General features: G+C 37.3%; 1 protein-coding gene across 1 annotated transcript; it reads left to right on the top strand.

Moving 5' to 3' along the window:
* LOC106115467 (retina and anterior neural fold homeobox protein 2) lies at positions 1–27,578 on the top strand. The gene is made up of 4 exons (XM_013308861.1): positions 1–355; positions 8,603–8,871; positions 26,662–26,818; positions 27,064–27,578. Exons 1-4 carry the CDS (start codon positions 7–9, stop codon positions 27,237–27,239), a joined length of 951 nt encoding a protein of 316 aa, XP_013164315.1. The 5' UTR covers positions 1–6; the 3' UTR covers positions 27,240–27,578.

Below are 27,578 nucleotides of genomic sequence, written 5' to 3'. Positions count from 1 at the left end.
TCAGAGATGGACGCCTCCGACGACCGGTTCCTCGAGGAACGTTCCGACACCAACAGCCCGCGCTCGCACATGAGTTCGCCTCACTCGGCGTCCTCCATTAATGTGACGGAGCAGTCGCTGTCGTTGCAGCAGCACCAGAGCCTGGAGACGTTACGCATGGGCATGTTCTTCCACGCGCAGCAGATGCAGCTGAGCCATAGTTTGGACGCCGTGAAGTCGAGACTGGGGCTGACCGCGGCGGGAGGTCAGGGGCCGCGGCACACCATTGACGCCATCCTGGGCCTCAGCGCGCCCCAAGCCGCCCCTCGCCGCGACGAGGACCTACCCGTCTCCCCGGGACACAACGAGAGCGCCGGTAAGTGCCTGATGCCCGCTGCCGGGGCTCGAACCTACTCTTTGCTAACGGTGACTAGGCCTAAAGGCTCTAAAGCATACGCTTGTACAAATCTTATTGTTATTCATGAAGAAGTCCCTCAAGTTTCTTTTCTCTACCGATTTAAAGAATAAAAACTGTTTCAAAACAAAATTAACTTAATTCATTAAATTTAAAGATTAATAATTAAAACTGTTAAAAAAACGTCAACAACTCATTATATTACAATGTCCAGTAGGAAGGTTGGATACCAATGTCACATTTTATCTTTTTAATTCTTACCCTATACAACACATCTGCTAGTTAATTGAAACATTTAAAAAACGAGTCATAGTTTAACCTTCCATATTTTGACACTGTTCTAAAACTACGGATGTAAACACAAAAAAATTATAATTTTCTGTTTTTTATTAATTTATCTACATACCTTGTTGACTCTCACACTTCTCCCTATAATACAATAATTTTTTTCTTTTATTATTTGTATATTAATAAAGAAGTCAGTATAGATTTGCACATACTAGTAATAATTGGCGTAGGTAGGCGTTCCCGTAGAGCACCGCCCGCCGGCTACGCTCTACGCGGGTGCTACGCAAGCTCTTTGAAATATCTACGCGCTTCAAACGGGCCTTTTGTAATCGTTGTTTTGTAAATAATATTTATGTTATATTGTAAACGTGCTATGTAAATAAGGTTTTAAATAATTTTATTATTATTATAGATTATATGATTAATTTTAAGCTGATAGAAAACTTAGAGTAATCCTTGTGATACAATCATTATGAGATTGTTCTAATAATAATGACACGTACAAAATATTGATGTACTGGTAAATGTTATAGAACTGAACCACCGACCTAATTTGACCAAACCACTGACTCCTTCCGTTTTAACCAAACCGTTATTAATTAAATTACAGTTAAGTTATTATTATGATTAATTTATCTTGGCTTTAATCTGAAATTAATTAGTATGACGCAAACGTAATAAAATAATATAAATAGCTCAGTTTATTTGAAAAGTAACTTGTAGCAAAGTTGTGTGATTGCTTAACTTATCTTAGAATCAACTGTAATGTTACAATGTCCGATTTCATTTTGTTTTTTATTGACTTACAACACGGCGAGTGGGTCAGGACATTTATATAGATTAAAACTAACTTTAATCAAGAGATCATCGTTTAAAAATAAGAGAGAAAGAAAACTAACAAAGCAATCGATAACTTTTAAGCAATAACTTACTTAGCAATAGTCTATTCTCTTTCTACGATTAATTAATTAATTTACCGCAAACCAACTTATTAAAGAATAACAAGAAACAAATGGTACATAGCACAGAGATCAAAAGTTATTGCTGTAAGCAAATATAATACTTTATCTATACATGTATACAAACATTACAATAAAGTTAGGCCTAATAAGTACATTTAAAAGTCTAAAATTAAAAAGAGAACTTTCATAAAACAGTCGTGCGCGTTGTAAAAACAAAATGGCCGCCTTCGTATTCGGTTATCGACAATAAAGTGCTTTACACAACCGGATGCACTATAAATGATCTCTAGATCATTGATCTGTTCAAATTATAAGTAATGTGTTTATCATTTTATTTGTTGCGTTAATTTTAATACACTCGATGTTAAGTGTTGATTGTTTGTAGCAAATTTACATTCATAAGTAGTTGTGTTTTTTCACTACAAGAAGTAACATGTTTACTATAATATATTAGCTCTAAAATATTTATATTATCCTAGGACCGCTTAGTATTCCATTTAAGTCCTAACTTGCAATCATGAACCACTTGCCTGATATAGATAAGTTATTTGAAATCCAAACAATATGTATATCGTCAAAAGCTACACTTGAATCATAGCTGATCTAGCGTTAATCTAAACATTATTAAGATAATTAGGTTTAGATTTTCTTAAAACGTAGTAATACATACATATTCATGTATTTTATATTTATAACCACAACAAGATTTTAATATATAGATAGTACTAGCTGTCGGCTGCGGCTCAGTCCGCGCTGAAATAAAAAAAAAACTTTATTAGTAGCATATGTGTTCTTCCAGACTATATTCTACACACGTAAAAAACGAAGCGAGAACCATGCAGCAGTTCTGAAGATATCTTCTAACAAACATCCATCCATACATCCAAATATTTGCATTAATAATATCAGGAAGAAGTAAGATAAGATTAAATAATATGTAGCGGAAGAATCAAAATGCCAATTTTGGTCATTACTAAAATTAATTGATGTGTCATACCTGGATAACCAAGAGTCCAAGAGACCTCGATATCTTCTAGCTTATAGAAATTTCTCTCTAACCCGAGTTTTTCACTTATGAAGGTTCTCCGTCGGTACCGGACACTAACTCTTGCTTGTTCAGGGTCACTATCTATATATATAAAAGAAAGTCGTGTTAGTTATACTATTTATTATACTATTTATAACTTAAGAACGGCTTTACCGATATAGCTGAAATTTGGTGAAGAGGTAGCTTAGAGCCAGGAGACGGACATAGGATACTATTTGTTATTTTTTTTTCGAATTTATGCCTCGAAGAGCTGCTTTTTATTTAACTTACTAATATAAATGCGAATATTTAGATAGATGTGATGTAGATGGATGTATGGGTGAGCTACACTAATTAAGTTTTTTATATATCCACGCGGTCGGAGTCGCGGGCGACAGCTAGTATTGATATAAACATAGATGAGTTAGATTTGCTACAGTGCGTATAAACTAGTACAAGAAACAAAAGAAAACTTCCATTTAATCATATTATATATATAACTGAAGCAATTATAAAAACGCTAACAATGTTACGAAATGTTTAACCAGAGTATTTAATTTTTCGTCCAATTAACGACAAAAATAAACATAAAACTCGTTGAACACGAAAGTGTTGTGAGGCGAGGTCGTTTCCACCTGAAGGTAATTTGTGTGAAATTATTAATTAAGTTAATCGTCTTATCAGCACTTTAAATCAGTACGCTTAAGGTTAGGACCATGGGGAGGGTTTTGTTACGTAAATGCTAACTTATAAAAACTGAATTACTCAACATTTAAAGGATATTTCATGTATTACTAGCTGTTGCCCGTGTCTTCGTTCACGCGGAATTAAAAAAAAACTTAATTAGTAGAGTAAATGAACACAGGAAGAAGTTCCAGACTATGTTCTACATCTATGCCAAATTTCAGTCGTTCTGGAGGTACCTTCTAACAAACATCCATCCATGTAAACTTTCGCATTTGTAATATTAGAAAGATGTAGTATTTGTTGCAAACCTTGGAACATAGGAAAAGATTTATTGAAAGATAATATAATGAGGATATCGTTCAAATCTAGCTAACTTTAATATTTTCTAACATACAGAGGAGTCCTTGATGATTTTAATTTTGTAAAAAATACCAAGTAAAGTAGTTATATTCATAAGTTTATATATTACTAATTACTAATAACTATTATAAAAGTGTACTTTAAATTTTAGTATCAGATAAAAATAACTGTATTTTCGGTACAACACATTATCATACTTTACTTCGATTCATGTAAAAACATAATATATTATTAATATTGAAAACGTTGACCTCTTGCAATACATATACATTCAGTTTACTTATTTACAAATATGGATGTATGCTAATTTATTATGAATTTATTAAATTATTTTAAACTCTTTTTCAACCAAACTTTCGGAGATTGACCTCTGAATGTGTTTGCTGTTATTTGCACAAGTTTAAATTATCTTTCCTTCCAATAAACTATTTTTTTGTTGTTTTTTGCAAACAACGCACTCGCTAATTGCTACAGTGTCGCGCTCTGGTGACCACGATTTACAACACTTTACAAGACATTCCTGATAACATTTACATTTTTTGGATAGCAAATATAAATCACACTTATTATGTCAAAACAAAGAAATTGCGATTTATCAATGGTAATTTTTAAGCAAAAAATGAAAGAAAGATAATTTTCGTGTCTTTTATAAAAATAAAATATTTATTTGCATCATTTCAATATCTAAAGATATTTTTAAAAGATTCGCATAACTTAAGGAAAGTAAAAAAAAACTAGTGATAACATTTACTGGTCTATTAATAAAGTGACTTACGTTTCCCCGAAAAACGTGAGTAACAAATTATTCCGTGAGTATGGTCATCCTACTTATACAAACTCACTCTTTATAATAATTAGCAAAAGTTCTTATGCCAGTTTCCGCCTTTTCGAGAAAGCATTAAAATAATCGAGAGCTAATAAGCAACGAATCTTAGTTTTTGCTCCGACGGCGACGTCTCGCGGCCGCATTCCGAAACTAACCAGCTCCCGGTTTGGTCACTTTTATTAAAACTTATAATATTGCATTTCGACAATTTGTATTCATTTATTTTTGTAGCAAAATGAATTAGTCAACATTTTTACTTTTAATTGGGAAAAAAATAAAATAAATACGAACCAAATGCAATATGTTTCGTGATTTCTGATAAATTAAATATTGTAAATTTTTGTTCTGGACAGCGCGCGTTAAGATTTGGTGAAATCAATCTTTTATTCATTTTACTTATCATTGTCATTAACATCATTTTAAAAAATCACTTTGAAAAGTCTGGATGAGCAAGAGATCTTACCTTTTGCCTTGATTGCCAGATGTTCAGATTGCAACTCGTGACTAAACGTAAAATAAATTTTGTACAAAATATAAATTAAAAGAATTATTGCTCAAGAAATACATTTTTCCGTTTAATGAAGCTTGCAATTGCTACATTACTGCACAAATATTCACAATATATATATATATTTGGTAAATGTGAAATTATGTAGGTACTAATATTGAGATAACATCAATCATCACATCGCATCGCTCTGCGGCCAAATAATCCAAAGCTTCATTACTGAACTCGATTATCGGAACTCGATTCTGTGGTCGCGAATCGATTCACAATCGGCATTAGGACAGCATTCGATTACCCCGCGCACCCCGCACCCCGCACCACCCCGCGTCATCCCTCACGCGCAGACCGCGCTGACCAACTCTCATTGCCGGGTAATTCCCCGCCCGCCAGCCTTCCCCTGGCCTCCAATGATTGCTATCAAGTCAATTATCAGGACAACGTTTGTATGTTTAATTGATATTTCAATATGTATGTGTTGGGTAAGTTTTATTGTTTATATATATTCATTTGTTTTCTTACATCGTATCAAAATAACAATCATTGCTGGGAATCAACAATTTTTGAAATAAAAATCTGTGATTATTCGCCGAAGTGATCTGTACCACAATTGGAATTTTTTTAGCACTTACTTTATATGTACATATATAAAATAAAAGCAATGTCGTAGTTAGCTATTGGTTAAGTTTACAGTTTTATTCAAACATTAATTAAAATTTAATTGAACTGATTGAAAACACAAGAAATATCATTTGCTTATTTTTACAATTGAATTTTCATTTCATAAATGAATTTTATTCACTCGGATAATGAAATTAAACAAATTTGTAAAATCACAATTATTTTAATGAAATCTGAAAAATAAATGAGATTCTGTCGCGGCACAAATTGATAAATGAACGTTTCGCGGCTTCAATTAACAGCAACAGTTCGCCAAAATGAAATTACGATTAACATAATATCGATTAAATCATTAAACTGCACTACACTACACTACGTCGCGTCGGACAAAAACGTGTCCGCCTCAATCAATACCAATTAATACAGAGTATAAACAAAAAAAAGATATTTAATAAAGAGCTTTTTAAAAAATCATTAATGCGCCGCAAATCTGACATGTGATTAGGGTTGCCAGTGAAAAAAGATGGAAAGAGACGGGGCCATTATGTTCGATAATGCCGTGTGTTGCCAGATTATCGATAATTATTACAAAAAGAGAGACGCCGATCATATCACGATAAGTGTAAAACATCTTAATGCGTTCCTATTTCTTATTTGTTTTGTGTCGCTCCAAATCTCCACTCGCATCTTAATGCGATCGCGCCGTCCCTCTCCCACATGGACAGGTCACTAGCGAGCGAGCGGGACGGCGGTACAGTAGCAGCTCTGTTGTGACTTTTGATATCTCAATCAGTGACAGGAGCGGATATTTTGTCACTTGCACGTTTCTTAATCGTTGTAAAATTGACAGACGGACAGTTTAGTTTTGTAAATATAAATGTTTTGTACTGATTTGTAATATGTCGCTAGTCTCCTAGCTCACTATATATGTATAATAGTTAGTAATAGTAATTGTTCATGTTATTACGTAAGCTTCACTTTAGTGACGTAATATAATATATTGCTTAATTAAATCTATATTTGACTACGTACATTTATATGTACTTTATAATTTGATAAACTCGAATCTTGTTAATGTAAAATACAACAATTACGGTCTTAACATGCATTAATAACAAAGATATTTTTTTGCATAATTCTTTATTACCAAACCTACCTTTTTTTATATCATAAGGTGGCAAACGAGCGAGCGGCCACTTGAAATCGCTGATATAGCGAAGCGACCGTTGCCCATAGATATACGCAATTGCATATGCGTTGCCTACCTTTAATCGACGGAGGAGAGGATGCACAGAAAGAAAATATATTCCCTTTCCATGCATCCTGTCATCCGGAAAGTCCACTTCCACTTCCCTTATAAGAAAAAAGGTGGGAAGGGAAAGAGTACTAAATTAGGCCTCCGGGACGCACAATCATCAGACGAAACGCGGACTTGCTTCCACTTGACGCCTGTCTTCTGTGTGATCATGGTATTTCACCGGACGAACCTGGCGGGCGGGCTCTACCACTGTTAAAATTAATGATTACGAAATACAACTAATTTAAGAAAATTTTATCTAAAAGAAGTATAATATTGTTAATTAAAAAAAATCACACGATGACTAAACCATAAAAGTCTTCGTATGCGGTAAGTGTTTAAAACTTATCTTTTAACCACTAAATCATTACTCAATTATTATGCGATTGTAAACGTTGCCACAGTATCTCAGTATTTCTCAGCAGTAGTTAACCTCTGTGTGTGTGTGTGTGCATCAGTTATTATTTAACAAAACATGTATTTTGCAAGTAATTTATATGACTTGTGTTGTAATTAAACGATACATCGGTTTTGACGCGAGCGTTTACAGCTATGTAAATATGATCCCTAACAGCGCGAGTCCGGCCCTGGACTTCGCTGCAGGGAAATTTATTGCTAAAGAATTACACAGGGCTGTCACCACATTGATGTAAATATTACTTTGTAAAAGCAATTTAAGAAGCAAAGCAAATGCCAAATCAGAACATAGTTAATCTTACTTCTTACTAGTGTTCTAATTGTGAAAGATTACATGGATGGATGGATAGATGTTTGTTTGAAGGTATAACGGCTAAACGGGTCAGGATTATATTTGGCACAGATGTAGAAGTAGTCTGGAAGAACATATATGGTTATTAACATATGAGGAAATGAATTTGTCACAAACATATGAGGAAAGTAATAAAAAAGTCCAATTATTTTTTCAAAGCAATGTAAAATTTTTACAAAAGTAGTTATCACACAGAGACATCCCTAGACTAGAGTAGTGGCCACAGTCAGTGTGTAGGAAGCCTTACATTTTGTTGATTTGAATATAATTGTATTAGAATGGGGCGTGCGTTTCAAAGCAAACATTGTTGTTTGATTTACTGACCTCCCCCCCTTGCCCCCCCCTTCCCCCCACCGCCGCTTCCTGTTGTAATTGCAATGCTGCTATACTAGATATCATCGTCATAGCGATAAGACATAGCATGAAGCATCCTCAGCACCGCGACCACGTAGATATTATATATGTACACATCGCTATAACTAACAAAGCTATATATTTTAGCTTAACATTTTGAATACTTGTAAGGTTTGAGTCTCATACCTCATTCGTTTTAATACTCACAGTTATACTCAGTATGTAGATAAAGATCTAATTCGCTAATTAAAGGTACCAATCATCCTTGAATCCTAACATTGGTATTTGCCAATAATAAGACAGATATTGTATCAATGGCAGTATGTATTTGTGATGACGATGTTATTTATAATAATTGCTAACAAGCTTTTAAGTCGTTAGCGATGTATGTACGCGGATGTACTACACAGGCATCTGTAACTTTTAATATGCTGATGGACGGTTTTATTAAAAGTGACAATTTCTTCAACTTTCTATGTACGTGACAACTCATCAACTATTGTCTTTGTCAGGCGAAGGTTCATGCAACAGCAACGATGGGTTCGGTCAGCGCACGCCGGACAAGTCACCGCCACCCAGCGACGAGGAGGCGTGCGGGGGCCGCGGGGCGGGCTCCGGCGGCGGGGGTGGGGACAAGAAGAAGCATCGCCGCAACCGCACCACCTTCACCACGTATCAGCTGCACGAACTGGAGCGCGCCTTCGAGAAGAGCCACTATCCCGACGTGTACTCGCGCGAGGAGCTCGCCATGAAGGTCAACCTGCCAGAGGTCAGGGTGCAGGTGAGAGAGAACCTAAACTCAAGTAGTTTTGATAACATAAGTTAAAAGGAGTATTACTTCATATGTAATATTTCCTTGTTCAAATAAAATGTCGCTTTTGAAGCGTTCGTTACAAATATTAAATGGTTTTGAGTTTTAAAAGCACATTATCTAATTGTCCGTATTCAAAACACCCTCTTCCTTGTTACCAAAGAATTAACTGAAAGGTGTTACATCTTAACATTAGAAATGGTCAAACAGATGTCAAAAGAACCCATCGCAAAGTTGTTTGTAAATATAGTTGTAGCGCACAAAATGTAACGCGTTGTATGTACATTCGAGAGCAGTCACATAATTGCCATCAAAGTGTTAATAATTGCTCCGAACGCCATTCTATTGAACACAACGAACTTCTGCTAAACATCCAAAATGAACTAAACGAAACTCTATTAAGTGAAATGAAAAGTCTTCGCAAACATTGAGCGAAGGGCCCTCGGGAAGGGACGAAGGGCCAATAATGAACCGAAGGGGCTTATGCCACTCGAGCCCCTTTGGCTTTGCTAGCCTAACATATGTCAAGCGTATTCCAAAACGACCAGTTTATAAAAACCCCTTCGACCCATCCCCGCACCGACAACTCGAGCCTGTCAGGGGCGCGACGACACTTTCGCAGGGGTCAAGTCAAATTGAATGGTCCCTAATTGCTTTCTTTTGCCGCAATAAAAAAGAACCGGTGCAAGGAAATATAGTTTTTATGTACATCAGTTATAGGGAAGTAATTGAATGCGTTACATAATTTGATGTTGGAGTTATTTGTTAAACCATGCGGTATTTTGGTAATCTCTTGCTTTAGTTAATAAAGGGTAAGTTTATCATCTATGGGAAAATGCGACACCGCCGCCACCCCGCACCACCCCGCACCGCCGCCGGCCACTTCCGCACAGACTCAACAGATCCTTTAATTAATACTTAGCGGTCGCGGAGCAAGGTGGAGGGATTACTGTGAGAGTGCGCCATCTGAATGGATTATTGGTTAAATTGAAGGTTAAAGCGTGTTTAATGCTTTGAGCAGCTGCGGAGAATGCCGCTAAAATAATAATATAATAATTAAATACACGATGCATAATAAAAACGTCATCAAGTAAGCAATTCAGTTAACGCATATTTTGATGATATCGGAAAGTTGAAACTGTATTATACTAAAAGGTATTTATAAAAATGTTTTTGCACTAAACTTGTTGAGCAATTATTACATTCTTGCTATTTATTTTTGTAAACCGCGGGATTAATTTTTGTAATATACAATTTATGTTTTATCAAATTCTATTAACAGAACATAATTACTATAACTTATTTTATTTGCATTTCTCTAACAAATTCAGTATCTACTTAGAAGTTGTCCACTGAAATAATGCAACTAGGAAATCTCTCGTTAACTCACACTTTTTTAATTTGGAATTGAATTCGTTTAGTAAAATGCTACAGCATCCAGTTCCCATCGTCTGGAGAAAGGCAACTCACCGCACTAATTAGCGCCTAATGTTCCTCCCCGACTTGACGGACGGATCCATTACTAACCCTTTAACACCCTCCTGCCCCCTCCCCTTTCCCCTCCTGTCCCTCCTGCCCTCTCTTGTAATACAATGTTATGTCTAACAACAAAAAATTACGGCCTTAATTTGTGTGACTAATTGTTTCTATCCAAATCTAATTTAACTCTTTTATTGCGCGGTTCTTGTTGTCAGGTTTAACAATATTTTGTAGGCATTTTGTTTTCTAAACAAATAGATTCTTACGATGTAATAATAAAATAAAATTCAACTTGTGTTTAGGTAAAATGTGTCTTTACTTATTTTGGAATTTTGTATAGTAAAGGATTTTGTTGTTAAAGAGTTAGATGGGTGTTCATATCCCGTGTGTTAACAAGTTCGTGTGCGATGTAATTTGAAGACGAGTTAGAGTGGCCCAGTCAATTAGTTTGAAACCGTGTCGCGGCGGCGCTAGTGTCGCAGGTTATGTGCCGGCAATTGGCGGCAATTACCGCGTCCGGCCGCGCTGCAACCTGCAGCCTGCAGCCTGCAGACAGCCATATCTCTCACAAAAATACACACGACATTTTGTTACAAATTGTATGTGACACATAGCAGGGTATTTGAAGTGGTGATTATAAATAAAAAGAACTTTAGAAGAACAGTTTTTGAAAAGTTTTTTAATGAATCTTGATGCAGCACAATAGCGGCCTTTGTTTGATGGTTACTTTTAAAGTAAGTTATTATTTGCACAATAAATACAGTTGTTAAAAAAACTGAGAACATAAAAGCATTAATAAGGTCGTATAAGTAACACGTACTTGAATCGCGAATGGGGGCTTATTTAAACGGCCCGTACATTTACAAGGCAATTACTGCGCAGTACAATGCCGCACAACACGCTCACAGAACATCAATTATATCTTTAAAAGCATCTTATCTGATCCCAGTTACAATTCACTACACATTAGAGCCTCTTTACAAAATCAGTCACATAAACACATTTTCAAGCCCATTGTACAAGCGACCAGATCTACTGAACCTTACTAGAAGAATAAACGTTTAGGATATTAGCTCATTTTATATTGGTTACAATTGACCGTTATTAATTGATCCGTGCGACATTAGCGAATAGTTTAGTTGATAGTTACATGTTATTTGGTTGTTTGTCGATGCGTGTTCCGGTGAAAGAAATCACTTGAACGAGTGAGCCGGGGCTCGCTGCAGCCGCTACAATACAAATTCATTGTGAATTAGATGTTAATCAATGTAGCAGTGTTGCTAGGGCTGTCACAAACAACACGGCCGCTTCAGCGCTTTGTCTAATATATCAGAAAAGTATTTCTTATTTACTTCATATTGAGTTGTTTACGATTTATATTATATTTAAACTAACTGTCTGCCGCGACTTCGTTCGCGCTAAAGTAAAAAAGAACTTGATTAGTAGCCTATGTGTTCTTCTAGATTATGATCTACATTTATGGCAAATAAAAGCGAGATCCACGCTGCCGTCCTGGATACCGTTTAAGGAAATTTAATCTATCCATTTATAATATAACATTCGCATTTATAATATTAGTAATATTTTCCATATAGCACTTTGCTTTATAACATACGTATATTTTATCACATGTGAGTTCTTAAAGCGCATGTAATAAATTCGCGCTGTTATATACGCGCTATAATAAAACGTGTTATTACCAGAACAAATAAAACATGGCAACTCCTCACCCCTCACTCACTCCTCACGGCGACAAATGCGCTAATAAACGCTTTTGTACCGCGTAGCGTTAAACATCCCTAATGTTGCTCATATCAATTTATACTCAAACCTCATACAAATAGAGTTCAATTGAATTTATTTCGTGAGAATTACGTACTGCATTTATTTTACTAAAACGATTTTATATGGGCTTTGTTTTTCTATTGAACCTTTATTTGATATCGCGTCATTTATTCAGCTATGTAGTATGTATAGGGTAGGCAGAGCATATGATTGATATATTTCACTTGAGGCTTATTGTGAAAAGTGTAGAAAAGTGCCTATTGTATTACGATAGCCGCGAAGTGCACTTCGTGGCTATAGCTTCAGATTTTATGTTTATTCAACCTATATGTACTACCCTTAAAAACTATCTTTAGATGATTCTATTACTATGTGGAGAAGAGAATAAGATAAACTGTATCCCGGCAGAGCAAAAACACTAGAGCAAATGACTTTAGCCATTACCGATGTTTTTGTCTGACTTCATAAGGAACATAGTTCAATGAGTTTACGTTGTTTCTTTAACAGACTAAATACTTACTTATATTATTTAATTTCTATTTTTAAAGAAATGTTGGACTTTAGAGCTTTACACTAATCAGTAATAGAGTTATGAATAACTTTGTAGGAACTCAATTTAATCGTTTTCGATTTGTGTAAGTCGTACGATGTACAGTCGAAACTGGATAAATGAGAATTGGATAAGAGTGAAAATTTTATAAGCGAGAATCATTTTTCGATCCCGACGGACCTGCATACAGATATCGCGGCCCCTTACATCCTCATTTGTCCAGGTTTGACTATACTTTATTCACCTTGCTCCTTCTGCATTAATAAACTAGCTATGTATGTTCACACTTGCTTATAGCACATGGGTAACTTCCTCTAGATTGTAATAATTTGCCAGCGCGGAGGTTTATCCTTGTAATTGAGTGACTCGCTCATCGACTAACGAGCTAATTGCCAAGAGCACAACGTTAACTACCAGCGGCCCCTGTCGCCTGTCGCCTGTTATCTGTAGCCTGTCGCTTGTCACCAGTCTACTGTAGCCTGTCGTCCGCTATCCACTTACTGATCAATTAATTAGTATTATAAATTCATGTCACATTCCAAAGAGCGGTCGCAAATAGATGTGTCATTTTAGGAAATAATATTTAATAGAGACGTCTAAACTTTACCGTGTTTAAGTTCATAAAAACTGTGTTACCAACGGAACTAGGAATAATAGGAGATAAACACCACAATTCAAGAGCTAGAAAGTATATAGAAAGTAAAGCTTCTTTAAATGCCATTAACAACTGTGTCTTTTTCCTATTCATACTATTTGGCGCATATTTATGTGTTTTATGTTCTGCACAATAAAGACGGTGAATATGACAAGCACTTCTATAAACTTTATGGCAGCGACAGTCTCGCGGTGCTCGCAGACTCGTGTAAGTGAGTTAGGCTCCGGCCGCGCCGCTCGCTCGCAAACACCTCCATATACCTAGTATAAGAAATTTAATTAAATTATTTTATAATATGGTGCTATAAACGCTAAAAACATTTCCACTCTTTCCATGCTTTCTTAATCTACTGAATCTTCAAGTGGCTGACTTGAAGTCAACTTGAAGTCAAGTATTTCATACTACGATGCCTAAAATTGCGTGTTGTTTAACGTAATATATTTGTGAATAATTTCTATTAAAGTTGTCATCAATCGGATTGAAATGCCATCAAGAAGCTAACTGATTTAAGTGAACGACTCCGCATCAAGTTTAATAATTTATTTTGTAATACTATTCGATTGTTCGCAAATTGTGGGCAATTCGTTCACGTCGATATTAATACGATAGTCGTCATTGTTCCCTCGCAAAAAATTCCCATTCCAGGATATTGTTATTTCTTTATTCGTGCCCTCAAATGACATCATGAGAGAGTAAGTAAGACGCGTGAGAGAGACCGCGTGCGCGCCCTCTGGTGCTGAGGGAAATTGTGTTGGTGTCTGACACTCCTCTGCACTTCCCCTCGCCTGGCCTGCCTTCCCCCGCTGTCACGCGACGCGGGGTGATGTTTGTTTATGAGGGAAATTTGTACTTAGAGGGTGTTATGATAGCTAGGAAATGTATTGAATTGGAAACATCTGCGATGCAAAATTTGCTACGTGACACTTTAATGTAAACAAATTCCGACACTGACATCTTAATTGATGCGGACGCAACTATAATATATTTTAACGTAATTTTATAATAGTAATCTAAAAAATGATGGAACAGACAGATTAATATAAGGTATTAAATGTCATAGAATCGACAACAATACGACTAATCAATAGTTAAAGGTTCAATGGAATACGAAGCTAATCATAACGCTCTTTGTTGGCGAATAATTTCATTAAAATTTGACGGCTCCTTCCTGCGTTATAAAAACCCTTTAAAAATACAGGAAACAACGAAATATAAGGGTAATTGAATTACTGGTATAATATGACGGCCAGTATAACTTGGCCCCCGGCAGCGCCGTCGCGGTCTCGGCGCTTGTGTGTTATAGGTCAGACTTAGCTGGCTGATTACACAAAGCGTAAAGGAATCGTCATTGTGGGCACAGCCGGGCCCCGCGTGTATCATGTCGGTGTGCATTACGATCACCGCGCACCACTCCCCACCCCCCGCGCCTCACCCGCCCCTCACCCGCCCCGTCAAGCACTAAACACGATATTTCCGTTTCTTTCGCCAACTTTAAATTATGGCGATCTCTATTCTTATCCTGTTGTATTGGGATGGATATTCTCATTAAGCAGTTCTAAAATACAAGTGCAAAAAAATTAAAATCAAGGAACCCGACAGAATTATATCATCATCATCATCATCATCAGCTCGCTATACGTCTCCGCCGAGGGGCTCGGAGCCTACCCTAAGTTAGGGGTGACTAGGCCATAGTCAACCACGCTGGCCAAGTGCGGGTTGGTTGACTTCACACATATCTTTGAATTTCTTCTCAGATACGTGCAGGTTGCATCACAATGTTTTCCTTTACCGTAAGAACGTCGGATAAATGTACATATGTAAATCGAAAATGGAAAAACACATTGGTACATGGCGGGATTCGAACCCAGGACCTGCAGATTGCAAGTCAAGTGTTTGACCACTGAGCCACTAACGCTCAATTTGACAGATTTATATCACACTCGCTAAAATCTATTCAGTCGTTTATGTTACAATATTTCACAATGGAACACACATAAACATGAAAATTAAACTAACATTATTTTATTATTCACGAACAGTTGCGTTTTCAATGTATAACGAAAGTGTTTAAATCAAATAAATAGTTTGTAAACTGCCTCATTAGTTTGATGATGTGTAAGTTCAGTCTGTGCCCGCGTCTTCATCACACAACAACAACGCAATCCGAATACCAAATAGGATCGCATTCAATTCGGCATCCATTGAAAGTCTAAACCACCAATATATCTTGGTACACAGCCGCTGTAATATACACTCTAACACTTGTAAATAAGGACTTAATATTGATTCTGTTATTTTGGCGTTTCATTTTGTTATGGGAGAGTGTCATTGAGCCGCAGGATTTCTTTGCAAGCTGGAAGTATAAAGTTCTCGATATGTCGGAGATTAGTTCGGCTCAATGAAGGCGGACGTTTTTGTTGCCTGTAACATTATACTCAGACTTTGTGCAAACTATGAGAAGACGCCGGCTCTCTGCCGCTGCACTGTCACAAACAAATACTATTCAATTGATTGTTGCAATACTTTGTAAACAATCACAAAAAATATTTCATTTATTCCGCATTTTCGGTAAATTTAAAAAGAATAATGGATTAGTGAGAGTTTGTTGCTTGATTTGGAATCAAATAATTGATCTGTTCCATGCGATTATGTGTAGAACAAACGTAGGTTCATGTTTTAATTCGTGTTATTACATTATTTGAACGCTTATAAATACTTCTTTATTATCACATAACAATGTTATCTTACTAATGTTATAAATGGGAATGATTATATGAATGGATGGACGTTTGTTAGAAGGTATCTCCAAAACCACTCAACAAATCTCAATGAAATTTGGCATAGATAAAGAATTCACACGGACGAAGTTGCGGACAAAAGCTAGTTGTTAACAAATACAGTACTTTACAAAATAAATAAAAATCATTAAATAGATTAAAAAGTTGTGTCTCAGAGTTATCGAGGGCAATGTTTTTGTGTTGGCTCCGAGCAAATCATTGCTAATTACATAATTGATCATTACTGCGCTCGCCTCACTTCATAAATCTTAATAAGGTCCTGTCTTAGCAACTTAATTAAATCTATTTACTCTACAGTTACAAGACATTTTGAGCGTTAAGCCGTGGTGATTAAGTTTAATTTGCATTAATTAAAAATGTTAATTCTTGATTCAAGAGTTTGTAAGCGTTTATTTAATTAAACACCTTATTCTTAGAGTGATAAAGTTTATTTTTGCTTGTAATTAAGTTCAAATATTATCGCACTTCCATGTTTGTTTAAACATTAGTGTTACTAATTACGCAAAGATTTTTTGTAACAAATTAATTGCAAGTTCCGTGTTTGTAAATGATGTAATAATACCGTTTTAATATGAACCTTAGCTTTAGGAAATAAGGTTAACTTTAGTATTTCCCGTGTTGGGTGGTTAGTACGTTTTGTGTTGTATAAGTGGAGCTGACAAATAGTAAATGAACGTTTTAGCAAAGTCTGGCGGAGTTCGCGTCGCAGCCAAATTTAATTAACGATCTCGAACTGGCTGACCTCTCGCTAAGTATGGAGGCGGACTGGTTCAGGAACCCGAACGCCTTTTTGTCATTAAGACATAATAGTCTACTTCAAAAAGCACTCTACAGTGCTAAAGGCAATAACTAAGCGTTGTTTTCCGAGACCAAAATTTGTTTTAAATCGCCATCCCTCTCGTTATCTTTGACCAATCAGAGATAACAATAGTTTTACACAGGGATTTTTGTCTCATAAACCATGGAGATATTAGTATAAATAAGCGGTACTTTACAGTTGGATTTGGATCACTGATCAAACTTATCATTAAGATTATGGACATTGTGTATGTATACCGTTAGAAGTGAAAAAATCTAGAGTATCTATTTCTTGTTAACTGTAAATAGAAAAGCCCTCTCCACAATTATGTGGCCATGGCTGCGGGGTGCGGGGTGTCAGCGCACTAAAGCAATTAGCGGCAAGCGATTTGTTCGCTTGTGTAAGCCGCGCTTTGTTGCCGCCATTCTCTACCTTGTCTTGCCTTAACACGTCTATATATATAGAAGTAAGACAATTTGACTTACTTAATCGTACATGGCTTATGAGGCAAGTCAAGTTACTTAGGCGAAGTTAATCAGTCTTTTTAATGTAGTCGCTTTGTAATTATATTAATAGCCACCCTTGCAATCCGCCTTTGAACAGCCCCTTGTCGTACCAAAAGAATTTTCCATAACAAATTTGACAAGTGAAATCTGGTTGATTAGCCTCGTCACAAACACGCTCAGCTCCCGCCCACAAACAAGTAACCCGATACATTGACGCAAACCAGTGCCCCCGCCCGGCGGCGTGCCCCCGCTCCGCTAATTAGTGGCTGGCGCGTGCCCCCCGCGTGCTCCACACGTGACCCACACGTGCCCCACGCGCACGACAATGCGTCCGTGTTGAACTAGCAACTTTCCACATTTAACTTTCAGTGATTCCTTCTGTGTGATCGCTAACGAATTGGTCTTGTGTTGAAATTTGAGTGGAGCGTATTTTATTTATGAATATTTTATTTATTAACTGAACTAAACAATCAATGTGTTATAAAAAGTGTGGTCGAAGTCAGAAAAAAAACTACTGTCAGATTAAGAGTTGCCAAGCTTTCTACAGCGATATTTGCACATTTATAAATTACAATAGACTGCTACATATTTCTCCATTGTTTTCACGATGTGAGGACATGGAGGGTTGAGACTTGTTACAATACTTGTGATTTTTGTGAAGCGCTGAGAGGACGAGCGAGTGTCAAATACCCGCCTAAGCTGTTGAACACACGATAATGATTATGCTCACTTTATATTATTTCAGTTCAAATATAAATGCAGCAGTGTAAGTGAACTGGCAAAATAACAAAATATACTGTAAAGCAGATTTTGTTCCCAGTGTGGGTTAACATATTATATATCCAGTAGTAATGTAAACTGGCCATTATGAAAAAACATCTCACGGTATCAATCTAATCCTTTGATATTATTGATGCAATATGACTTGTTATAATGCAATGAAAACATTTAAATAGTCGAATTAAGAATCTAATTATATTCTTAATTTGATATATAAAGTGAACAATTTAGTATCCCAAAAATGTATAAAACTGATTACTCGATAAGTTACGTGATTGTCGCTCGTCAGTTCCATATGCACTTTGTCTAACCCCGTTGTCACATCTACCGTATCTATGATTTTCTAACAGTTTTAATTTATTGTTCAACTATGTTTTGTTATATTGTGTTGCATCAGTTGCGCCGGTAGCTCAGCGCCCTCTGTTGACACGCGCCTGCACAAAGATATTGCCCTCTAATACAAACACTCAGCCGCCCTTCCGCTATATTAATACACCCTAAATGATCTTGTCAACAACATTTATTGAAATTGTTTTCGAATCTTACAATTTATTGAGCAGTTCTCTACCTTTTCTCCGTGATTTATGAACAATTTATAAATCTCATAGCTGTCGCCATCTACTTCGTCCTTGTAAAATAAAAAAGCGAGTAGCCTATCTGCTATTCCAGACTGCTATTTGTTTCTGTTACAAATTTCATATAGATCCATTTCAGAGATGTGGAGTTTTGTGGTAACAAATATCCATACATTCAAACATTCGCATTTATGATATTAGTAAGATTCGAGTCCATCCAGTAAATGATTAATTAATCTATAAACGTACTTAACTAAACATTCTGTATTCGGAGAAGAAACGCTTAAAAGAGATCATTTACCCTCGCTTAATAGCGCCCTAATGTCCCACTAATGAATGGAATAAAATTGTACCGGGCCCTCCGGGTAAATTGAATTTCTACATTGTATTTACAATCTTATGTCCAACACAATAAAGTTGCTTTTAGAAAAACTGTATTTTCTACTTACGACGCTTGGCTCTGATTCTCCGCTAAACGATGTGAAGATACGATAAAATCAAGGAGGAAACATTGTTCAAAGAGAAAATGAAATCTTATTGCGTCGCACTAAAGTTCATAATCATTAAAGTAAACATTGTATAGCAATTTACTGCCATTTACTGAAATCAACTTTATTGCTTTAGAAGAGAGTCGATTATCGTTTGTTGTGTTGTGGGCTAAGGGTGAGATACAAGTTGTTTGTCGAGAGTTAATTTAGTAGTGGATTAACTCAGTTTGAATGATTGATGTTTTTGGGATCGCGTTTGATGCTCGGCCTTTTGCCATACGGAGGAGCAGCGATTGTGAGCCTTATTCCCTTGTGATAAGTGATATTAAATACTAGTCGGATGAAACTTGTGTAGACGTATGTAATTTAAATCTTTATTAAATTTTGGTATTTCAATTTTAGATTTGTTAGTTTGATATTACATATCAATTGAGCTTTTGTTGTATTTGTATTGGGTTTGGATGTGATTAAAATGTATGAAAAAAGTAACGAGAGAAATAAGGAAGAGTAAATCTAGCAAGATAGATGAGTAAATAATCAAATATATAAGTACATAAATCTTATTAATTTTATAGAATGTTAAGATGGATGGATGTACGTTTGTTACAAGATATCTGCAACACGGCTGAACATTGTCCGGAAGACCATATAATCTACTACTAATAAAGGTTTTTTTTTAACTCCGCACTTACGGAGTTGCTGGCATCAGCTAGTCTTTGTTGTACAGGAAAAAAAACTTTCTCGAAAATAATTTTTAAACAAATATTGTGTACTCATGTTACAATTTATTAACGTGCATTTTATTAACGAATTGTTCTAATATTGAGATCTATTCCTAAACATTGACTGATATAAAAGCTTCAATGTAAATAAACTAAAAACAAAAGAAGTAACAATCAGCAATCCGTTAACTTACCCGCGCGAACATCTCCGCCTGTGAGATCGATCGACCTCGAACCGCCGATACCTCTTTATTTACCTTCCAAACGCAATCACCTCCTCCCCCGGCCTCCCCCAGACTCCTTCCCTCTCCCCACCTGGCCCTCTCCCCGATACAAACAAACTCAGCTTCTTTCTGTTGCGCAAGAAACAGAGCGAGACGGCGATATACATAAAAATGTGCGTCAGAAGACGACGGATGCCTCGCCATCTTAGATGCAGCGTGGACCAAAAGTTAGCCAATAACTAACCTTGCATCAACTAAAAGGTCTCAACCACCTTCGTGATTGTAAACGAAATTGTACTATATGTTGTAGGACATACAGTTGCATTTGGTTTGTGGTATAGGGAGATGAAATTAATAACGTTTGTGTGTTAGGGGTGTAGGGGAGGGCGCGGCTCGCATAATGATGGCGTGTCTCTGACGGCAGCCACTGAGCTTGCCCTCACCGCTGCGCCGTCGGCCCTCACCTTTCACCTCTTCACACCGAAAGTCACTTATTTTGTTTAAGTTATTTTTGTAAATACACTATTCTTAGCCGACTGATTTATCAGAATAACGTTTTTTCGCACGTATCTAATGTTTACGTAACTAATATATAAGTTACGATGTGAACGTCTGAGATCGACTCGGAAATGAATCGGCAAAACTTTTGACAAGTGAGATGTCATTCATTTGTATTATTTCCCTTAGTGTTATAGGTCATAGGCATACAGTCAGTCGAGTTTTTTTTTAATGAAACAATGATAAAAATAATTTAACCGCGAATGCACTGTAAACACAGTCTATTCACCGCTTGAACTAGTTGCCGCTAGGTTTGTATTTTGTGTCCACAACCATTACGCGCCTTAAGTTTATACTGTAGCTCAATAGCTGCCTTCATCACACATTGTACTCATCATATTTTTCGATGCTAACAAGATTTGTACGTCAGTTAACTGTTGTGTCGCTACAATAACAAATGAACGTCAAACAAACGACGTGTTCTCACAAAAGAACGCACTCCAATTACCCTTTCAATAAGCCTTGTCAGCGCGCACACAATTACCTACCAAAAATACAGGAAAAACAAGGAGACGCAATAATGTTGCGCCCGCAGCGGGGCAGGGGAGGGGAGACTGGGAGAGCCCGGGAGGGGATGTGTAGGGGAAGGGGATTTCTGTAGTTTCAGAACGTAATTTTGGCGCGCCGTTACAGTTACATATCAAGTGAAGTTCCTTCAAGAGTTTTAGGATAAGATTGAAGTTTTTATATAATTAGTAAATAAGATCAGAGACGCAATCTTGATTTAGATATGTTTTAATATTAAAACATGTATTTATAACTCAAAGTATTATATTATACTAACTAAGATCGTTTAGTAACAAGATATGACTGTAAACTTTTATTTATTTAATTTCATTTCATTTTTTATTTATAAATAAAGTTGTTATAATATAATACCACATAGTTACACACAAGGCATAGTATTGACAAGATGAGCCTGAGTACGTAACTTTCACATAACTGTCCAGTTTGCGTCTCTTACAACAGGGTGGTGGTGCGACTGCAATTCCAGGCAGTCTTCGTTTTGTCCGCGGACAGTATCGATTGCGCCCGCTCGGTCTCGGTTGACGTGTATTGGCGGTGTTCTTGTCACAGCGATACGACCGCTGTCATGTACGATTGCCGCTTGTGCTTTTATTTTATCACAAAGCAACAGATATTTGATTTCATTCTACATATAATACATTGCAGCGAACTTGTTTGTTACACTGAAATTATTATTTTCAGTAAACATAAATTATGTGAACAATAAAATACTAAGAACACCAATGCTCCATGCACCAGCTATTTTTAATATATATTTTGTATAGCAAAATGCACATTTCTGAAATAATGTTGCCCTATATACCATTGTCTTAATTTATCTAATCTTCTTCACTCCGAAACAGTTCCATTTTCTCGTCGATTTCTTGCGAGTAGTACGTACTCACCGCTCTGGCGGAATCCACACGACATTCCCGATTTCGTCGAACAAACATTCGCTATCTCATTACCAGCGGAAGTGTCATAGGCATCCCCCGCTGTAGGTGCAGTGCCCCCACTTCTCGCGCAGTGCTCCCACTCCGGGCGTGCAGTGCCCCCCCACCCGTCGTGCGGTGCTTCTACATCCGATTTAATAATCCTAAGATTGTTGACACTGTGGTCGCGGAGGTATCACTGGCAAATGCATATCTTAGTGTTTGTATGTACTTTGAATCTGTACTATTTGGATAAGTGTATTTTCTGTGTCATCTTGATGAAACAAAACGAGCAAAAGGTTGCGCTTATCGATATTTAAGTTTAAATGTTTCGTGAGGACAACTTCACTTTTTAGCGCTTGCTAATAGCTATTAATATTTAAGCACATTTAAGTAATGTTTGCGGATTGCAGACGGCAGTCACGACTGCGAGGTCCCACGGGTCTCATTAAAGCGTCGAGTTCACGCGACTTGCTCATGTTATTGTTTGAATTTGACTAAAGTGGTAATTTAGGAAACAGTTTTTAGTAATGATCGTACCTAATTTGAGTTAAGACAGCGTAAAGTAACAGTAAGTAAGTAGTAAAGTAAACAAGTAAAAAAGTAACTGCACTTATATAATACAAGACTAACAGGCGGTTTTTTAAATGAATTAAAAAACCCATTACAATGTCATAACAAAAGACAAACAATAACAATGTAATTCTATAAGCACAAAATAACACACATGCCATCAAAAAGTCAATTTGTCACTCGATTAACGTTAAAAGAGTCTGAATAATTGAATTACGACCAATCGGAGGCGGTCTCGGAGCGACACAATCGAATGTTATTCGAATGGGCCAATAGGGGGGGCGCGTGTCGAGCAAATCTGACATCTGTCATATGTGAGTCGGGAGCGGTTGTTAGCGGCGCGGTGAGACGAACGCGACAGTTGTCACGGCCGGCAACGTCATTGTGTTTTATTGTCATGTTTTATCCAATCTATCGGTGAAATGACATTTGTTAGTTGTCGATTTACTTCTTTTTGTTATTGTTATTGTGTTTGTTTGTATAAGTATATACAATTTACTCATAGCAGTTTTGTCTTCAATATAAATAAGAACATTTAAAAACAAACTGCAACTATAAATGTTACTAATTCAATTGGATTCCGTATCCGCAATCAGACTGGGATAATGAAATGTCAAAAGCTATAAAGCCCGTATAACTTTTTGCCGCTGTAGTAACCCTTAAATGTAAACATAGTATTGTGGTGAAAGTTGTATTTCACGTGAGCGCTGCGCCGCCCTGTAAGGAAAGTGTAAGTAACGTCAAACAAACAACTGCCGAGCGATTGCGTTTAATTTTTATTACCTTGTTGGAGGAGGGGGCGGAGGCGGGGGGGGGGGGGGGCAGGTAATACTAGAGATGGGATTATGTCAAATTATCGATATTATATTTTACTTTCATATCATAGATTTAAAACTCATTTTATTCATATTGTGTAAATATTTAGTTTTGTACATTATTGTTGGCAACCATTTATTTCAATAATTACCAAAAGTTTCGTACCTTTTTGAGATTTTTTTTTTACGTTTTATAAGCTAGCGCTTGACCACGATCCCACCTGGTGAAGTGGAGATTTTGGTCGAAAGATGGTACGCGTTTGACTCGACTTTCTAATCCGCAGTGCATTATATTTAAGTGAAAAGCAGAATCATTACCATTGTTATTGATTTAGGGAATCTTAACCGTCAGTACAAGTTTTACTTTCTACTTCTAGTTTTTTGTAAAACAAAAACCATTTTTATAAGCACAGGTGTGTATAAAAATACATAAATTTGATAGTAATCACACAGATGAAAACTATATTATATTTAAGTACATTGAAGCCCCAAACCACGAACCATAGCGAAACGCAAAGTTTTTTCAAGCTAACCAGAATGGTTACAAGAAATCTTGGTAAATTCACGAACATCTACTAGTGTTGTTTCATAAAAAAATAAATATCTAGACAAAAAACTTGCTATGCAGCAATCTGTACTGATGAAAGAAAAAAAATTGAAAAGTAATAATTAAATTAAATGTTATGGTTTCTATAATTTCCACATCACTAGCGGTCAACTCATGGCGTGTCAAAATGTCACTTATTAGCCCCAAACACGAGCAACCGCCCGCCGCCCGCCGCCCGCCGCCGCCCCGGCCCGCTATGACTACGATTAAATTTTTATTTTATTAATAACCAAAACGTTCATGTTTGCCTTCTATAATTAGATTTCCGAAGTGATTTAAATTTGTACGGTGTCCGGCGAGCGCGACACTAGCCCCCGCACTAGCGCCCGCACTAGCATTTTAACGAACTCTAATTGGGTCGGATTATCAAGATTCCGGCGAGTTCTGCATAGCTTTTTTTATTTATTTTCTTGTCGTTTTAATCTTTAGTGCGATAAGTTGATTTAGCTTTTAAATGTACATTTACTTTGCTGACGTCACTGATTATATCACTTAATTAAATCTGATTGCTTTTCAAATAAGTTCTGAGTAAATTGTTAGTTTGTATTTTAAAATTGGTTGACGCGCCTCACTTACACTTTAATGGAAAGAATTCATGTACAAACTTTTCAAAATAAAAACTATAATAATTATTCACACAAACTTAGACGAATAAAATATTATAAATCCTAAAAAAGCGAAGATAAAAGAAGTGGAGCTTTTATACATGTTTTTTGTATAAATTCTTTCAAGTGGAAACACATATCTTGGCTATTTTTAGTGTAATATTACACTTAACTCAAAACAATTCTCAATCTTTTCAATTGAAAATTATCAAAGTCTGTGTGTGTGTGTGTGTGCGTATGTGTGTGTGTGTGTGTGGGTATCGCGCGTGAAATGACAGGGCCGCACAGTGTCCGGTACGGGCCGACACCACACGACTTCACCCCTCTCGCACAACTGAACACAACACGCTCGTGTCATTTTAATGACCTTCTAGTTAATTTTGTAAACAAGCGTCTCCACGTTCTTAGTAAAAGTATTGTTACGTCCTTCGTACACAAGGCTACGTAACTCTTGAAAATCTGGTCATATTAGTCGCTAAGTGACTTACGCACTACGATGTCATAGGTTCACACACAGGCACGCGTCCGGGACTTTTATCTTCCGTCGTCAAAGTCAGTGACTCGCTACCTGTTTATGTATGATTTTCAAGACGGCGGAACAAATCCCTCAAGTTAGCTTTGTAGTCGTTATTCCTGTACTGACCGAATAGACGACCCGCGTAGACGATTACGTATCGTACGTAGCGCGCACTACGCAATACTCGCGGCGCAAGTAAACAATATTAACATTGCGTTGTGTCCGAAGCGCCTTAAAGTAATGAGCAACTGGAAACAAAAGCCAATCGGACTGTTGCACTCACAAGAATAGTTAGGACTGGATATGTTTACTTTAAATTTGATGAAGGTCACGATGGTAACATACAACTTCTCCAGGGCTGATCTGCAATAGTTTAAAATGTGGAATAGTTATCTAAGACTTTTCATAAATAAATATGTTGATGAGAGAGAGAGAGAGAGAGAGAGCATAATATGAACTGGCAGGTTGCTTCGTGCAGTAAATGTTTGACATTGATCACACGGAACTGTTGTTCGTTTCCAAACCGTTATCGCTTTCCGATGCCAAGAGCCATTTAATACATTTACTAGGGAAGCGATCGCTCGCATGTCTCGCGTCGCGTCGCCTCGTCTCCTTGCCTGCGCCAAATCGAAGCGATCACGCAAACGCCGCGGCTGGGAGCACCCCACGAATATATCATTTCACACTACAATTTGACACCACATTCAAAACATACGTCGCCAAAGTTCGAGCCAAATTAAACTGATCGACAATACCTTAAAGTTTAAATCGCTCCGACAGCCTTTTAGTAGGGTGGATGACACAGTGATGGCACATTTATGTGATAGAGCTCGCGTTTCATGCTTCGCAGTATTGAAAGTTAGTTTTGTTTCGTTACGTCTGGCCTCACAAACCGTTTAGTGACGTGTTCTCCTTGATTTATCGTCTGCGGCGAGGCTTTCGGTGCTCCCTCCCCTCCTGCGCCCCGCTCCCCGCGCCCGCCCCTCTCGTGAAGTTTGATGCTCTAATAAATGGCGCGGCATCAATTACTGGTCGGCCGCCCCGCACGAGCGCGCTCACTTCGTTAATCTGTTAAGTTGACTGTTGTTTGACAATTTGCTGGTTCGTGACGGTTATTATGTGCCGGCGGCGCGCACGGAACTACGCTAAACATAATGAATTGATTCGAAATAACTATGAAATGACGACTACGTCTATTAACTACGGCTTCAATTTACATTTTGATGTTTGGATAATATCATACACTTAAAAAGTGAGCTCTAATGTTACTTTGTGTTTGTTGCAGGTGTGGTTCCAGAACCGGCGCGCCAAGTGGCGGCGACAGGAGAAGATGGAGGCAGCACGGCTGGGGCTGGCGGAGTACGGAGCGCCTGTGCCGCGCCTCGGCCTCGGCCTACCGGTCGACCCTTGGCTCGCGCCGCCGCTGCTCTCTGCGCTGCCCGGTACATACATCCTCAATTTGCCAATTCGAACTCGGTTTAAGAAGCCATTACCTCGTATTACACGTACTGGGGACAGAGGTGGAAACGGTGTAGACCATTTACCTTATCAACAAAATCTTCAACAAAAACATCACCAAATGTTTTGCTGACTTGTGTTTATGTTTAACGTTAGAATTGCCAGTCATAGATATAGTCATAATAAACAGTCATAGAATCAATATTTATAGTTTTTTGTCTTATTGCAGGTTTCCTCAGTCACCCGCCGTCGGGCTACCCGAGCTACCTGACGCCCCCCGCGCCGCCCGCACCCCCCGCACTCGCGCCCGCCGCGCCCGACCCGCGCTCAACCAGCATCGCCGCGCTGCGCATGAAGGCCAAAGAGCACGTCGAGTCCATTAGTAAAGGCATGCAGATGGTATAAACCTCGAATTTATCAAAAAACTAAGATAATTGATATAGAAACTTAAAATTAATAAAATACAGGATGACCAAATTCTATTCCTTTTACCCTCTCAAACTTTATTTAATGAGAAACAGATAAGGGTTTCGGGTAAGCTGACTTGAATATGACAGGGGAGAGATGTGTAGGAAGAGAAAATGTCCCTACGATGTATAGATCGTCTCCTGCCTTAAAGGTAGGCGATACATCTGCAACCTTCTTGAGGATGTGTAAGGACAGCGGTTACTCCTTATTTATGAGATGGCCGTTTGCTTGTTTGTCATAATAGTACGTTCAGAAAGGACAAATAAATCTGAAACA

Source organism: Papilio xuthus, unplaced genomic scaffold (genome assembly GCF_000836235.2).
Source record: "Papilio xuthus unplaced genomic scaffold, Pxut_1.1 DF829660.1, whole genome shotgun sequence".
NCBI classification, from domain to species: Eukaryota; Metazoa; Arthropoda; class Insecta; order Lepidoptera; family Papilionidae; genus Papilio; species Papilio xuthus.
Note: the sequence above shows the minus strand (reverse complement) of the source record. Positions and strands in the feature narration are given on the sequence as shown.